The sequence below is a fragment of the Neolamprologus multifasciatus genome, chromosome 4, assembly GCF_963576455.1.
Source record: "Neolamprologus multifasciatus chromosome 4, fNeoMul1.2, whole genome shotgun sequence".
Taxonomy (NCBI): Eukaryota; Metazoa; Chordata; class Actinopteri; order Cichliformes; family Cichlidae; genus Neolamprologus; species Neolamprologus multifasciatus.
The window spans coordinates 23877991-23892626 of NC_140442.1; the positions used below are offsets into that span (position 1 = coordinate 23877991).

General features: G+C 45.5%; 2 protein-coding genes across 4 annotated transcripts; both read left to right on the top strand.

Moving 5' to 3' along the window:
- Positions 1-701: 701 nt before the first annotated feature.
- ccdc134 (coiled-coil domain containing 134) lies at positions 702-9469 on the top strand. 2 transcript variants are annotated; one of them, XM_085157827.1, is made up of 7 exons: positions 702-977; positions 4353-4483; positions 4659-4780; positions 5360-5444; positions 5728-5909; positions 7799-7870; positions 8109-9469. In XM_085157827.1, the coding sequence occupies exons 2-7, from the start codon at positions 4381-4383 to the stop codon at positions 8232-8234; spliced, it is 690 nt and encodes a 229-aa protein (XP_085013953.1). In that variant the 5' UTR covers positions 702-977; positions 4353-4380; the 3' UTR covers positions 8235-9469. The 2 variants fall into 2 exon arrangements, with proteins under 2 accessions (XP_085013953.1, XP_085013952.1); XM_085157826.1 differs by having other exon boundaries at positions 704-977; positions 4350-4483.
- Positions 9470-9816: 347 nt separating this feature from the next.
- Positions 9817-14379, top strand: LOC146520523 (uncharacterized). 2 transcript variants are annotated; one of them, XM_085157796.1, is made up of 2 exons: positions 9817-10094; positions 10578-14379. In XM_085157796.1, the coding sequence occupies exons 1-2, from the start codon at positions 10073-10075 to the stop codon at positions 12461-12463; spliced, it is 1908 nt and encodes a 635-aa protein (XP_085013922.1). In that variant the 5' UTR covers positions 9817-10072; the 3' UTR covers positions 12464-14379. The 2 variants fall into 2 exon arrangements, with proteins under 2 accessions (XP_085013922.1, XP_085013921.1); XM_085157795.1 differs by having other exon boundaries at positions 10575-14373.
- The last annotated feature ends 257 nt before the right edge of the window (positions 14380-14636 follow it).

Here is a 14636-nt window from a genome sequence, read left to right on the forward strand (position 1 = left end):
CCTAGTTTCTTCTGCCAGATATAGGATTTAACCACATTAATGTGAATTTCTCTACCCCATCCACACCTTCTCAGAGCTGTCAGGTGATGGGAGTACGACTCCCTGTAGACCGCTGGTGTGTGTGGCAGTGGTTGTGAGGTGGACAAGCTGCCAGAGAGCAGCTGTCGGCGAAGTGCTTGAGAGCCATGTGGGATATAATTGCAGGGTAAAACGTCTCCTGTGGTCTATTTTTGAACTGTATGGCCACTGATGGGCTCTCAGGCTTTAGGCTACTGCAAGAAAATCAATCGTTCATTGTACCATTGGGTAGCTCCAGTGTGTTTCTTTACTTCTCACTGGCAGCTCATTAAGTGGCAATGGTGGGGGTTCTTATATGATCGCACAGTCCCTTTTGACGTCCAGTTGACTTTTAAATTGCTGTCACAGCCAACTTCCAGAAAGGCAACTTTTCATTAGCATAGCCAACCCTAGCTGCAAATAAACTACCTAACATGTTCGCTTACTCCACCCTGCTGCCATCTTTATAAAATACCTCGCGAGTTTATAGCGTGGCTGGACGGCATCATAATCCCGGGGGAAACTGAGCATAAACGGAACGCAGCCCCTGATCCCCACGCTCTGGCGGTGTCTCCCTCTAACTCCTCCGTGTGGAAACCGCACTCCTCCTCCTCCGTGTTTAGCGCCCGCTCGCTGTCATTCGTCCAAGACGAGCCAGCCGGTGCGATCGTGGCACTGGCAGAGTGGAGCAGCGAGAGCCGCATGTAAATGAACGCCTCCACCTCCGTTGTTGTCACCTGAGGATCCAGAGGAGGGCAAACTCACTGTCCCGTCTACCTCATCGGCGAGCCGAGCTCTTTTTCTGTCTTTGTTCACGCTCGGAGCGGAGATAAAGAAGGTTCAACTGCACTCTTTACTTTGGAGCAAACGCCGCTCGCTAATCGCTGCCTTGTGGCGCTGTCGTTTCTCGCTACAACACGGTGAGTGGACCTCGAGTTTGGTGGCTGTAGTGTCCAGCAGAGCTCTATCTGCCGGGGGATCTGCTGTGCTGGCCGCTGGCTGGCTGGCGGATCCGCCGGAGCGTACAGCTGCGATGACAGGAGGCATCGATTTGTCGACTTTAAATACTTAATTTACAAAAGTGAGCCCCTAGTTGGGAAGTCTTCTATAAATAGTTGTATATCATTGAGGTGTTGGTGTATAATACCACTGTATGTAGCCGTGCATCCAAGATACAAAAAGCGTGTAATTCTCCGTTTAGAATATAAATAGTTACTCTGTAGTTGGGTACAGACAGTCGTGCAGCTGTAGGAAGCCAGGTCAGGTAGGGGACATGCAATCAATTAAACAATCTGTAGCTGATGGTGCATGTGACAGTCTTTATCCACCACCATCATCACCATTACGCATGTCCGTCCCTCTGTATGAATGATGACAGAAGGAGAGCCTCTAGGATGGAAGCAGAGAGAGCGAGAGATGATGTGTCAGTCCTTGAACCTCAAGCCTCCCACAGCAGGCTGGCAGCCTGAGGGGAACCGGGCTCCACTCCTGCTGCACATCCAGCTGTCTGAAAGGCATCTTGCTTTTTTCCATCCTCTCTGGAGCACTGTTCACCTCAAGGGTCAGCTGTGGCTCTTGAAATGAATGCTGCAGAGCAGGCTTGTTTGCGGGTCGGACTTCTTTCTCATCCTTGATTGAAGATTATCATCTTTCATCACACTGGTGAAAATTGGATGCATGTTTTCAACAATACAGACAATTTCCAGTCAGAGCGGTTCTTCTTCACGGGTGATTAGATAATGTAACCTACTTTACTGACAAAGCTGGAACCTGGATCTCCCACACAGGAAATCAAACTTCAGCCTCTTTGCCCTAAGAGGTTGTTGCTAGCAGCTCCAAGCCAAGAGATTTATGTGGGCTCACACGACTTCAGCAAGAACCACTCTGCCTCTGCCTCCAGACCTCCCCGACACATCTCGCCAGCTCCAGTGCCGGAGGGACAGACGGCTTCTGAACCGAGCCTCCCACCTTGGATGCTGAACATCTCCCCTGAAGTTTCTTCATTCCAGCAGGGGAGAATATGAAAGAAAGCTTTTTGCAGATCAGCTGGGTTGTCCTAACAGTGTTCTAGTGCATGCGCTGCTTTGAGATCAATTTTGTTTATATGTGCACCCAAAAAAAGAAAAGTATTGGTTAAAGACCAATGAGAACCCCTGCAGGGATCTGACGATCCCCTTTGAGCAGCACATGATGGCGATGGCCAGGTGAACTCCCTCCCTCAGCTGGTTTTACTCCTGTAGTAAGACAGGCTGGGGGTGCAGGGATGCAGGCAATCACTGTTGTGTAAGTTCTCTCTCACAGAGCAGCATCATTTTTAAGGGGAGCTTAAAGTTAACATTAATGTCAGCAGATGATGATTTTTGCATAGTTTTGTGCTTCACACTCCTTTCAGTTCCACTCAGGACCGAGCCGAGTGCCCTGGAATTAGTGACGTGCTCATCTTGTGTAATCAGGGTTGCCTGTTTACAGTTAATGGATGCACTTCTGCACTGCCCGTGCCACATTAGAAATGATTGATCCTGCCTTAATGCCCTTCCTACATCACTTCTTACGGCCTCAGCACTTTGCCCCTCTGTGCGGAAACATCAGCAGCTCCTGGTTATGCGTATTGACGGTGATGACCTTTTCCCTCATAAATATCTGTCAGAGCTACATGGCTGCCTGCTAGGAGGCACACAGGAACATCAAATAACCCGACAAGCTGCTGCTACTACCAGAAAGACAACCCCCTTCGTCTCTGGCTGTTATCGAGAAATATTGAGGCTTTCGACCAGCACTTAAGGATATTTAGTGCAGCATTTCTCAGAAAGCTGGGAAGCTACCCAAAAGATGTTCTCAGAATGCACAAATTGGCCTTAATCGAACATTGTCTTCACTCAGCTGTCTGCAGGAACGCTGGTTTCTGCTGACTCCGTATGAACAAAGTTGTTTTTGAGTTTTATTTTTAAAATAAATGACCCCAGAGACTGGCAGGGAAAGCCAAAATGAAATAGGGGGGAAAAATCTGCTTTCATTTTTCTGGAAATAATACACCGACGCTGCCGTTAAACAGAAGAATGATTCAGTATGAAATGCTCATTGTTTGTCTGCGTTATCAGCGTGCTGTAGATGTACAGGCAACGCCGAGAAGCAGATGGGGTTTCTTTCTTTCCCTGTTCTGATTGGAGCAAGTTCTCTTAAAGGTGCTCACTTTAGTCTAAATTAATATTCACGCCCTGAAACATTTGCTCCCTTTCCCGCTCCTTGAGATTCGAGAACAGGCACCCCGGGTTTGTAAAGATTAATCCAGTCAGCGCAGAAATCGAGTATCCCGTGCTCATTATCTGTCATTCCACAGCCGCCTCCTCTATCTTGCACTAGTTCTCCCATCTGTGTGTCTTTGGGTTTCACCGCTGTGCCTTAGCAAAAGGTAGATGAAATATTCACCAGGAAAGCTGTTGTTTCCCTCAGGGTCTCCAACTCCTCTACCCCACCCCCTTCTTCCAAACGCTCCAACGCCCCTCCCTCCTCTCCTCCTCTTCCCCCCGCTGCTTCTCCTAATATTACTCTCCCTCCATCCTATCTGTACCCCACTGCATCCCTCTGATAGTATCATTGATGGAGCCCTGCTAAATTATACATGGATTATATGACTTATATCTTGTAGCTTTTCATCTACATGTCCTCTCCCTGCCTCCAGTTACTTCTGTTTTCTGCTAATGTTTTCTTTTAAAAAAAAAAAACAACTTTATTTTTTGGCTCGCATCGAATCATCCTTTGATGAGGTCCTATATTTAGCTGTTGTATTTATCTTCTCACTTTCATGCCTCCCTTTGAAACGTACCAAAAAAAGCCTTGGAGGACGGGGAAAGTTGCGACAGGATCAGAATGATATAGAAGACCGCCGCTTTTGAATAGAGAGGGCAGAGGACGGGCAAGAGCAGACCGGGCACCTGCTACAGAGACTGTAAAAGTTCCTCTGGGGATTATGCAAGTGCCAGACATCAGATGTGTCTTAAAAGGAACATACGGAGGCCCTCTTCAAATGCCGGCTACCCTCTGGTGTTCCATATTGACCACTTCTCCCCAACATGTCTCCGTACTTCACATTCCACAAGTATCACACGAGAGAGCATGAGCCCATCTAGTAGCTCTGGAAGGAGAAAAATGAATGAATGGAGAAGAAAGCTGTGTTTGCTGGCTCCATGTGAAAGCGTAGTGAGTCAGGCAAGCTGAAAGGATCTAATCAGGCGACTGTGTGACAATATTCTGCTGTGGAACAATGTCTGATGGCTCGTCATCCCTGTTTTCAGAAGAGTGCCTCTCTGCCACCCCCTGCTGACCATGCGGAGTGTGGGTGCAGTGGTCCTGGCGCTCGCCGCTGCCGCACTCAGCTCGGCAGACTCCGACACGCACCGACCGAGACACGACTCCAACCTGGAGATCTGTATCCTTCTGCTGACGGCGTGCAGAGCTGCCGCCAAATGCTGTCCGCTGATGTCTGTGTGTGTGTGTGTGCAAGTCACTAAGTGTTGAACTTAAGCATCTTCACGGGTGTGTCTCTCTTGATGTGAGTTATGTCCATGTAGAGAGCGTTTGTCCTCCTGACCTCCTCCTGTCAGACAAGCGGCTGTTTGAGACCAAGAGGAAAGATCAGCTGAATGCACTCAAGAATCTAGTAGAGCTGAACGACATCAACCAGCAGTACAAGATCATAGACATCATGCTCAAAGGGCTCTTCAAGGTACAGTGTGTATGTGTGTGTGTGTGTGTGTGTGTGTGTAAGACATCATATAGTGCGTGGGAAGCAGCAAGTCAAGCACAGACAAGGCCACTAGCATCAGAGAGCGGGCGCTCTGAAGCTCGACCTGCCTGGTGTTTCCAGCAAATTGAAGGATAAGAATGTTTGCACCCCGATAGAGAATCAAAAGCTCTAAAATCCACCGCATTCAGCAGCGCGTGAGCTCGCTTTTCATTTGAATCTGAATTCATGCTGCTTACAGGTGCCATTCACTTGCACCAGACTGGGAGCTGTGATTTTACTGTAGGCCTCCATTTCCCAGCGGGCAGCTATGCGTGCATCTGCATCGCTCTCAAGGAGAACGAGCAGAGTCGACCTTCGGGGGCTGCAAAACATTGTCAGCACTTCTATACGTCTGCGTGTGTGTGAGCCAGCGTAGCTATTCTGTGCAGTGTCCACACAGATCACGCGTTGACTGTAACGACTGTGGGAGGTGGTGTGTAAAATGTCATAAGAATAACAATCGTAGCACGTAGATGGGAGTACATAACCCTGGAGATTGAGCTCTCTTTCTCTCTTAAGGTGTTGGAGGACTCCCGGCAGGTCTTGGTTGCGGCCAACATGCAGCCCGATGACCCCTTCCCCATGGACGATAAGATCAAAGAAGGTCTGATTCGCTTTTAAATCTCAGCTGTTGCCTTCTCTCTCGCTCTCGAGTGTTTTTCACACACTGATTCTGTCTCCAACACCTCTGCCGCTCTGTTACCCATCTCAAAAAAAAACCCACTTCTGCCTGGTGTTCATCATCCCATCTTTATCCCCTTCAGTGCGGTCTGAGTGTGCTCCCCCAGTAAAATCTTGAGCTGTTTTCCTCCCTTTGTTCTGTTAAGCATCATTTTCACAGTGTGCTATATACATGTGCATATTCATATTCGGTTTCTGTCCTGCAGCTTATTCCCACATAGTGGAGAATACGGCGTTCTTTGGCGACGTGGCGTTGCGTTTCCCCCGTATCGTCCACCACTACTATGACCGGAACACCGACTGGAGCGGCCTGCTGCGCTGGGGGCTGAACTTCTGTAACCAGACGGGGGTTTTCACAGGAGGAGCCCACCAGCACGTCCTCACACTTGTAAGACCTGCCGCAGCCTTTTTATTAAGGGTGTCAAAAAAATGTTTCTGGTTTCACTTTTTCTCATTTCGATCGTGTGGATTTAGAAAAGATTTGTCGACTTTGCGCTGAAGACTGAGAGTTGTTGCAAAAGCTGAAAGAAAATGATTCAGATCAAAATCTAACTACCTAATTCTTCCTTTGCCAGTGCTCCACTAAGTTTCATGAGATTCAGCGTGATTGATCTTGCAGTGATTGCATACCGCAGCTTCAGCTCACGCCTTGGATTAGAAAAGAAAACATCTCTCTGCAGGAGGATATAATGGAAATATTCAAAACACAGCGAGAAAACAGTGCGTTACAAACCAAAGCACAGTGATGTAAATGTGTCTGGCACAGAGCAAAAGAATAGTTGAGGTTTACAGTGATTCTTCGGCTCCTAATATCCAGCCTTATCCCTGGCAGCGTGTTTAAGGCTCAGCGAATTCTGAAATCTATAGGAGATTCTTGCAAAAGCAACAATAATGGTGCGATGGTAGCAGATTAATATCTCCAGAAGCAAAAAAGCTGCACTGGCTAAAAGAAGGAGTTAAATATCTCAGGGTCTTGCTCACGAGTGGGAGCAAAAGGCGAGCTTGACGGACAGATTGGTTTGGCATCACCAGTGATGTAGACTCTGCATCTACAGAGTCTACATCACTGGGGTGAAATGAGAGATGAGCGTAAAAGCTGTTGATTTATCAGAGCACCTACGTTCCTGCGCTCACCTGTGCCCGCAAGCTCCGTGTGGCGACTGAAAGAATGAGACTGCAGATAGAAGGGGTGGAAATGAACTTCCTCTCAAAAGGTGTCAGGGCTCTCCCTTACAGACTGGAGAGCGGTCATTCAGGAGGGGCTCAGAATAGAGGAACTACTCGTCCACATTAAAAAGGAGCCAGTTGCTTGGAAACGCCTTGGTGTCACCCCAGAAGAGCTGCAGGAAGTGGCCGGTGAGAGGGAGGTGGGCCGGGGTAAATGGCAAGGGATGGATGGGTGGAAAAAAACGTTTATTTTGGAAAACAATACTCAAATATTGAGGGTTTTTTCCCCAGATTTGTTTTGTTCTATAAATACAGGTCTTATCTCTCACTCACTATTGAAATTTAAATGAATTTAGATAATGCTTCCCAATAACTGCCCAAACTACCCACCTGCATTTCAAAGTGGCTGCTCAGTGGCTTCTAGATCAGTTTTAGCCACACGTTAAACAGAAGGCACATTCTCATAAACCACAAGATGTTATCTTTTCAGCAGAAGTGCCATCCGTGCATCATTAGCTATACCAAACAGGAAAAAATGACTTAAAAAAGAAAAGGGTGACAGTTCTCTGGAAATCTGGTGGGTTTGAAGAGTGATGCAATCTCATGTCATGTAAGTGTGGAGTTATCAGTCAGTGTCAGCCAGCGTGTCAGATATTTCTGTAGAAATTGAATTTTGGCCTTTTAAACTTTAAAGACCAAAGGTGTCTAACCGGTGTTTCCTTGTTTAATGTGCGGGTTAATGAACTAAACTCCTGCAGGATTAATCTGTGACCTTAGCAATGTGCCAAGAGGATTATGAAGTGGATTAATTCTGAGGCTCGAAGCAGCAGCAGCAGCAGTTTTGCGTCCTAAGTGTGCGTTCGACCCTCGCTTAACCCCACGCTTGGTTTCCGACTCCCTCGTCTCTATTTCATCCACCTCCATGAGTGGTAAATAATGAAGAATGAGCTCTAATACTCACAAGGAATGTGGTTTAAATTGCATCAGAGCGCTTCTTAGCTGTAGCATAAGTGATGTGACGTTTCTTAGCTCTTTTTGAAGCAAGCATTATGTATCATCTCCCCCTCTTTTCTTTCCTCTGCCATCTTTCCTATTCTGCTCACCTCGCAGATGTCACAGGAGCTGGGAATAACAGAGAAATCCCCAGACTTTATAAACCCGTACCGCACAGAGAGAGATGATGTGAGTACGCTGCGTACATGCTGTTCTACACTTTGCCATCATCCATTATTATTCTAGCCTGATACCTGGTAACAGCTTTCTTAATACCCCAGAGACTCTCTGGGTACACCTTTGCAACCAGCAGGAGTAGAAACACATGCAGATCTTTGCTTTGTTTTTCGTAGAAATTCTCTAAGAAAACACAGCCTCTCTCACATCGCGACTTTGATCTCCCTGCGCCCTTTCTTATCTGCCGCAGGTGCTTCACACAGCCGAGGCTTTCCAGAAGATCCTGAGGGAGGAGGAGAAGAGGAGGAGGAAGGAGGAGAAGAGGAAAGAGATCAGGAAAGGCCCTCGCATATCCCGCTCTCGCAACGAGCTATAGCGCTACACCTCATCGAGCGCGAAGAGCAGAGGAGAGGGAGGAAGAGGAGGAGATGAGAAGGCGCGTACACTCGCAGTCCACAAGGGGTGGCTTGACTTGTAGACTCTGGTGACAGTGAAGAAAAACAAAAAGCTGCCGTCACTTGTACAAAAGCCAGGTGCTCGAGAAAGAGCGAGAGAGAGAAAACCTCAATGTGACACAAAAATGTAAAGTGGAGGAGGGGGTTCGTCCAGATCTGAGAAAAGCCTGAACTGCTGTAAGTCAGCAGTTCTTTAGAATTTGGGGGGGAAGGAAAAAATAAGATAAATAACTCTCTGGAGATGAAGTTAAGGCAAACTCATTTTTGATAACTTGAAGCTTATGTAACTGAACTTTGGGATATTAATTCATTTTAGTCTAATCGTTTTTCTTCAAAACTTTGCGAAGCCCCCGCTGTACTGTGTCTGGTCTCGGTTGTATCTAAAATCCCATACCAAATTTGACCTTTTGAAAATGTGGCGTGTTTATGGTTGGGTTGGGCTCGACCGCTGATTGAATATTATCTTTCATTATTTCTAAGAGCTGTTGAATTTCTCAAAGGATGTTTGTGAATAGGCAGATTTACATTCCCACTGCTGCTCAGAATTAATAAGGACACATCATTATTTTGCGTTTGCCCGAAGGATGGCGTAATGATAAAGACCATGGGTTCGTTTTTATGTCTGCTATTTTATTTCCATCTGAGGGACTCATTTCAGATTTTTATTTTTTTTAATTGACCATATAGTTTTTTCTGCCTTAATGAGCCTTCACATTATTTTTATCCTGTCAACCTGAAATACAACATGTGACCATTCATCTAGCAGTCCCTCGTCTTTAACCTTTTTTCCCATATTTTTTCCCCTTCCTTTTTAAATTGACACATTTTGTGGATTCAGAGCTACACAATTGAGACTGATGTAATTTTCATATAGTAATAATGACTGTTATGAAAACTATATGTATATTCAGAGAAAAATATCATTGCTGCAGAATGAACAAGCCATTTTGTTAACACGTGTAATGAAATAAAGTGACTCTGATACATAAGGAAGAAAATTATATATATATGAATATATATATAATATATTTGTACTTCATGTGGCTTCATACTGTAGGGATGTCAATCTCATTTTACATTGTGGGCCACGCACAGCCCTCTTTGACCTTAAACAGGCAGGACCAGTGAAAGTACAAAATAAATAATAAAAATAAAATTACAGAAAAAGCTCTGGTAGTTCATTATACAGACTGTCCCTGTACTTGATATACAGGTTTTGTTAATTCACAAAAAAAGTCTTCTTTTTTTTTTTACTGTGTAATTTACCTGTCATTTAATTTTTTTTTATCTGTTAATTGTTTTTAGTATGAATGGCAACGGGGCTGGGCTTTATCAATAGGAAAAACTGTAACACAAACTCTATACAAAGATTCAGGGCTTTATATGTGACAACTCTACACATTTGTATAATAACAAACAAAAGGTTACCGGTTCGAGCCCGGGAAGACACACAAATCTCTTGCTATTGTGTCAGGATGGAGGTAAAAAAAAGAAAAGAAAAGAAAAAGTAATCTTCCAAATCAAGCTTGTACATGAAAGCGGCTGAAAGCAGCCCCCTCTGTGCTCCACAGACCTGCTACATTTGTTTTGTCGAGCAGATGAACCGACAGAGGGCAGGAAACCATCAAAGACACAAAGTCCAGTGTTTGCATTTCATATGCGGGCAGAACAGTTTGACTTCAGCCCATCTGTGGCCGCATGTAGAGGATGAAGGGGAAGCTGGCATGTAGAGAAGAAACGGCTTTTTAGTCTCTGCGAAATGTTTCATCATTTGGACTGTGGTAAGATCATACTTTGATGTTTCTGTCAAAAGTTAGCGACTTGCTAACGAAAGCTAAGCTAAAGCTGTTAACGTGGTAAGGCTGAATTATTAGCTGGCAGTCTAATTAACGAGATTAAAGCGTGAGCTCTTCATTCGACATTTGATGTTTAGTTTCAGGGTATGTTGTCACTGGGTGGTGTTAAAGTTAGACACTTAATTTAACCACCTAGTGGATGTTGCTAGCTTCGCGTCCCTCTTGCCTGTAGCTAACCTATTGATGTTTTGTTTATGTGCAAGAAGCTTCCTGATGCTCTCTCTTTACAAAGCTCATTACATTGCTGTTATCTTTCCCAACGACACAAAGTGGAGATAATACAAGCCTTGGTTGCTGTCTGCTTTTCCATTGGTCATTACATTTGTAGTGAACATTTCAAAAAAAAACATTTACAGTAGTCTGAGCGTTAACGCCAAACGTTTTCTGCTCCTAATGTTCTGTTAGAAGACGAGGAGGGGAACAAGGAACCAGTACACATGGAGGGTGAGAAGGAAGGAGTCGACTCTGAGACCTCAGAAGACCTCCGACTGGTCCTTGTTGGAAAGACCGGATCTGGCAAGAGTGCATCTGGGAACACCATCCTGGGCCGCAGGCAGTTCCTGTCACAGGTCAGCGCCAGCTCTGTCACTCAGATTTGCGAGATGGGAAACGCTGAGCTCGCTGAAGAAGATGGCCGGGCCGTCCCACAGAGGAGAGTGAGGCGACTCATGGTTGTTGACATGCCAGGCTTTGGAGACACTCACCTCAGTGTGGAGCAGATTCATGCAGAGATTGCCAAATGCGTGTCTCTCTCTGCTCCTGGCCCCCACGCTTTCCTCCTTGTAGTGCCAATAGGACGATACACAGACAACGAGAACCAGGCTGTTTGTGAGCTGGCCAAGATATTTGGGGAGGACGCTGTATTTAGCCATACAGTGGTTCTTTTTACAAGGGGGGATGACCTAGAGGGAATGGGGATAGAAGAATATCTGAACATGACTGCACCTCCTGGGCTGAGGGCTCTGATAGACAAGTGTGGGGGTAGGTACCATGTGCTCAACAACAAAGACCCCAGTAACACAGCACAGGTTAAAGAGCTCTTGGTGAAGGTAGACAGTATGGTGAGGCAGAGTAACGGAGGGTTTTATACTAACACAATGTTTTTAGAGGCAGAGGCTGCAATCAGGGAGGAGCAGAATAGGATGTTGCGAGAGCGAGGGCAAGCAGAGGGTGAAGACCAAGAAGGAAGTAACTGCAGAACTGAAGAGGGGGCTAAACTTGCAAAAAGAAGAAAATGTGTTTTAGAGTCTAACATAGCAGGAAGCAGCGAGAGAGGATTACAAGAGCTCCAGAGGAAAGGGGTAGAAAGAGGAAGTGAAGATGATCTTAGGGTGGAGAGATGGGCAAAGGAGAGCAGAAGCAGTCCTTTCAGCCTGCTGAGAGACCAGATCAGAGGCCGACATCGGGGCCATGGCAGAGCTGTCAGCCGGCGGCCATCTGTCCGGTCGTCACTAATTCGTTTCAGGAGGGAAGCCGCGCTCTCTCCCAAGGTGCTGGAGAGAGTTAAGGTCCTGGTGGCTGCTGGAGCCACTGGCATGGCAGTTGGGGCAGTTTTTGGAGCGGCTGCCCCTTTGGCAGCTGCAGCTGGGGCATCTCTTGTTGGGAACTCGGTTGGTTTTGCTGCCGCTCAGTTAGCTGGGATGTCTGTGGCGGGAGGCTCAGGTGTGGGGAACGCCGTGGGCGCCATAGTGGCAGCAGCCTCGGGGAAAACTGCAGTGGCTCTGGGCGCAGCAACAGGTGGAGTTCTGGGTAGTTCTGTTGGAGCCATGGCTAGCGCTGAGGCTTCCAGTCCTGCAGAAGGTGCTTTAGATGCCCTCAGCCAGGTTAGTATCATAGGGGCCACTGCAGTCGGGGTGGCGGCCGGTGTGGGATGCACCATGGCAGGTGGGGCTGCTTTAGGAGCAGCTCTGGAGGGAGCAGCTGCCCTCGGTGGAGCTGAAACTGCAGCAGCAGCAGCAGGGGTAGCTCAGGGTAGTTTAGCGTCAGCAGCCACTGGGACTCCTCAGTGTGCTGCAGCCTTAACTCAGGAAGTGGCCGCTGGTGCTGCGTGTGGGGTAACAGGGCCCAGTGTGGCAACAGCAGCCAGCAGGGTTGCATCAGACCCGTGGGGCACCATGTCGGCAACAGCGCGCATTCTGAGCGCGGTGGCCGAAATCGGCAAAGCTGCAGCCGGCATCGCCCTCGCTGGTAGTCTGGTGGTGAAAGTGGTGAAGGAAAAAGTGAGAAGTGGCACAGGAACAACGGAGGCTTCCTACTCAGAGAAGAAGTCTTATGAAATCTACTGGAACAAATAAATACAGGCTGAGCGTAGAGTCCAAATACAGGATGTAAGAGATTTATTTTTCCACCTTCACAAGTAAACACCACACAACACAGTAGCTTACTGCAGTGAGGGATATTTTTACATGGATGTAAATGATTAAAGATGCACTACTAGCAACAACATCTGTGTAATAAAGTTGTATGCAGTATTAATATGAAGCCACTTTTTGAAAGAAAAGGTAGAAATTTCTTACTCTAAATGTTGGTTCAAGCCAAGGCTGAATAATCCATGACATTTGCACTTGTGTGGGATGACTGAAAGGCATATTAGATGGGTGTTAATTCTGTTGTTTCTTATTTTTAAACATGTTAGAAGGTTGTGATTCATTTCATTCATTGGTATTAAAACACACTTTAGTCCTTGAGCACACATCATACTTAAAAAAAAAAAATTACAGTGAGTATTATAAACAGAAAAAAACTCATCTTAAGCACCTCATCAGTGTTTGCTCATCCGTTTCCATCATGAATGATATGCAACGATTGGCTGGGTTTATTGTCACGTAATATGTAAACCGGGAGAGTTATCCAGTTATGTATTGACACAGGTTAATACAAGTATATATCTGCTGGAAATGAGTCAGCAGTTCACTGATGTGTTCATGTTTTTGCTGTGAAATAAAAAAAATACAAATATTGTTGCAAGAAGTAACGTTTTTGGCCTTTTTTTTCCTTTTCTTGTGGTGTTATATTTGTGTATCTTTTTATAATGCCATATGTGTGGAGTTGTACTTTTTAACCAATAAATCAACTATGGTTTTCCATTTGAAGAATTCTGCAAACACATTAGGTAAAAATGTGATGGTGCTTAGAATTAAGATCTGTGCCATTTTAAATGTGTAGATTTGATGACTTTGTTAGGTACACTAATACCTGGTTAGATGTCCTTTTGCCTTCAGAGCTGACTTAATTTTTCCTGGCATGGATTCAACAACAATGTCCCAAAGATGCTCTGTTGGACTGACGTCTTGTGACCGTGGTGGCCATTTGAGTACAATGAACTCATGTTCAAGAAACCAGTTTGAGATGATGTCAGCTTTATGGTTGTGTTATCCTCCTGATGGTTCCTGTGAACCATCAAAAGATAGGTACACTGTAGTTATAACTGGATGGGCATGATCAGCAACAATACTCAGGGACACTGTGGTGTGATGGTAGGTTGGTACTAAGGGGACCGAAGTGTGCCAAGAAAATGTCCCCCATATCATTAAACCACCACCACATTAATACAGGGGAGGACAGATCTGTATTTTCATGTTGTTCACACCAAATTTGAACCCTACCATAACGTGGCAGCAGAAAGACCCATCAAACTACATAAAAATTTTCAAGTTATCTGTTGAGCAGTTTGGGTGAGCCCACGTCAAGTGTTGCCACAGTTTCTCTCTATTTTTATTTTATTTTTTAATTATTTTAGCTGACAGGACCGGCACCCAGTCTGGTCTTCTGCTGCCCATCTGCTTCAAAGTTCGACATATATTTACCAATGCTCTTCTGCATACCTTGGCTTATTTTGCCTTTCTTTCTAAAGAACTCTGGCCTCTGACATGAAAAAGTTATTTTTGCTCACAGCACCTCCGCTCACCTTTCTGTTTTTCGGAGTATTCTCTCTAGAGATGGTTGTCTGGGGGGAAATCCCTGTAGATCAGCAGTTGCTAAAACACACAGTGCAGCCCATCTGCCACCAACACCTATGCCAATAAACTTAAAGCAACTTAAACTCCCATATTTCTCCATATTTCTGATGCTCAGTTTGAACTTTAGCAGGTCATTTCGACCTTATCTGCATGCCTAAATGTGATTGATTACCTACCTAATAGAGTCGCAGGTGACTATAGATGGGTAGCTCAACTGTAGTTCTTTCATTTTTTAACACAATATCATACAATTTTTATGTTTAAAAAGTAAAACTTGGAGTATATGCCATTAACCTTTTTTCTATAACACAACTTGTAATCTTTAAAGCTTTAAAATGTAAATAATAAATATGATAGTATTAATCTGTGCGCTGGAAAACATGCTTATCACGTTAGCTGTGGCAAAATAGAAGAGACGAGTGAAACTGTGTGTTTTGCGAATGACTGCAGAATGACTGTGTGGGTTTATCGCCGTCATCTTTTCCAAGGAGCTGCGTTTGTCCACCGA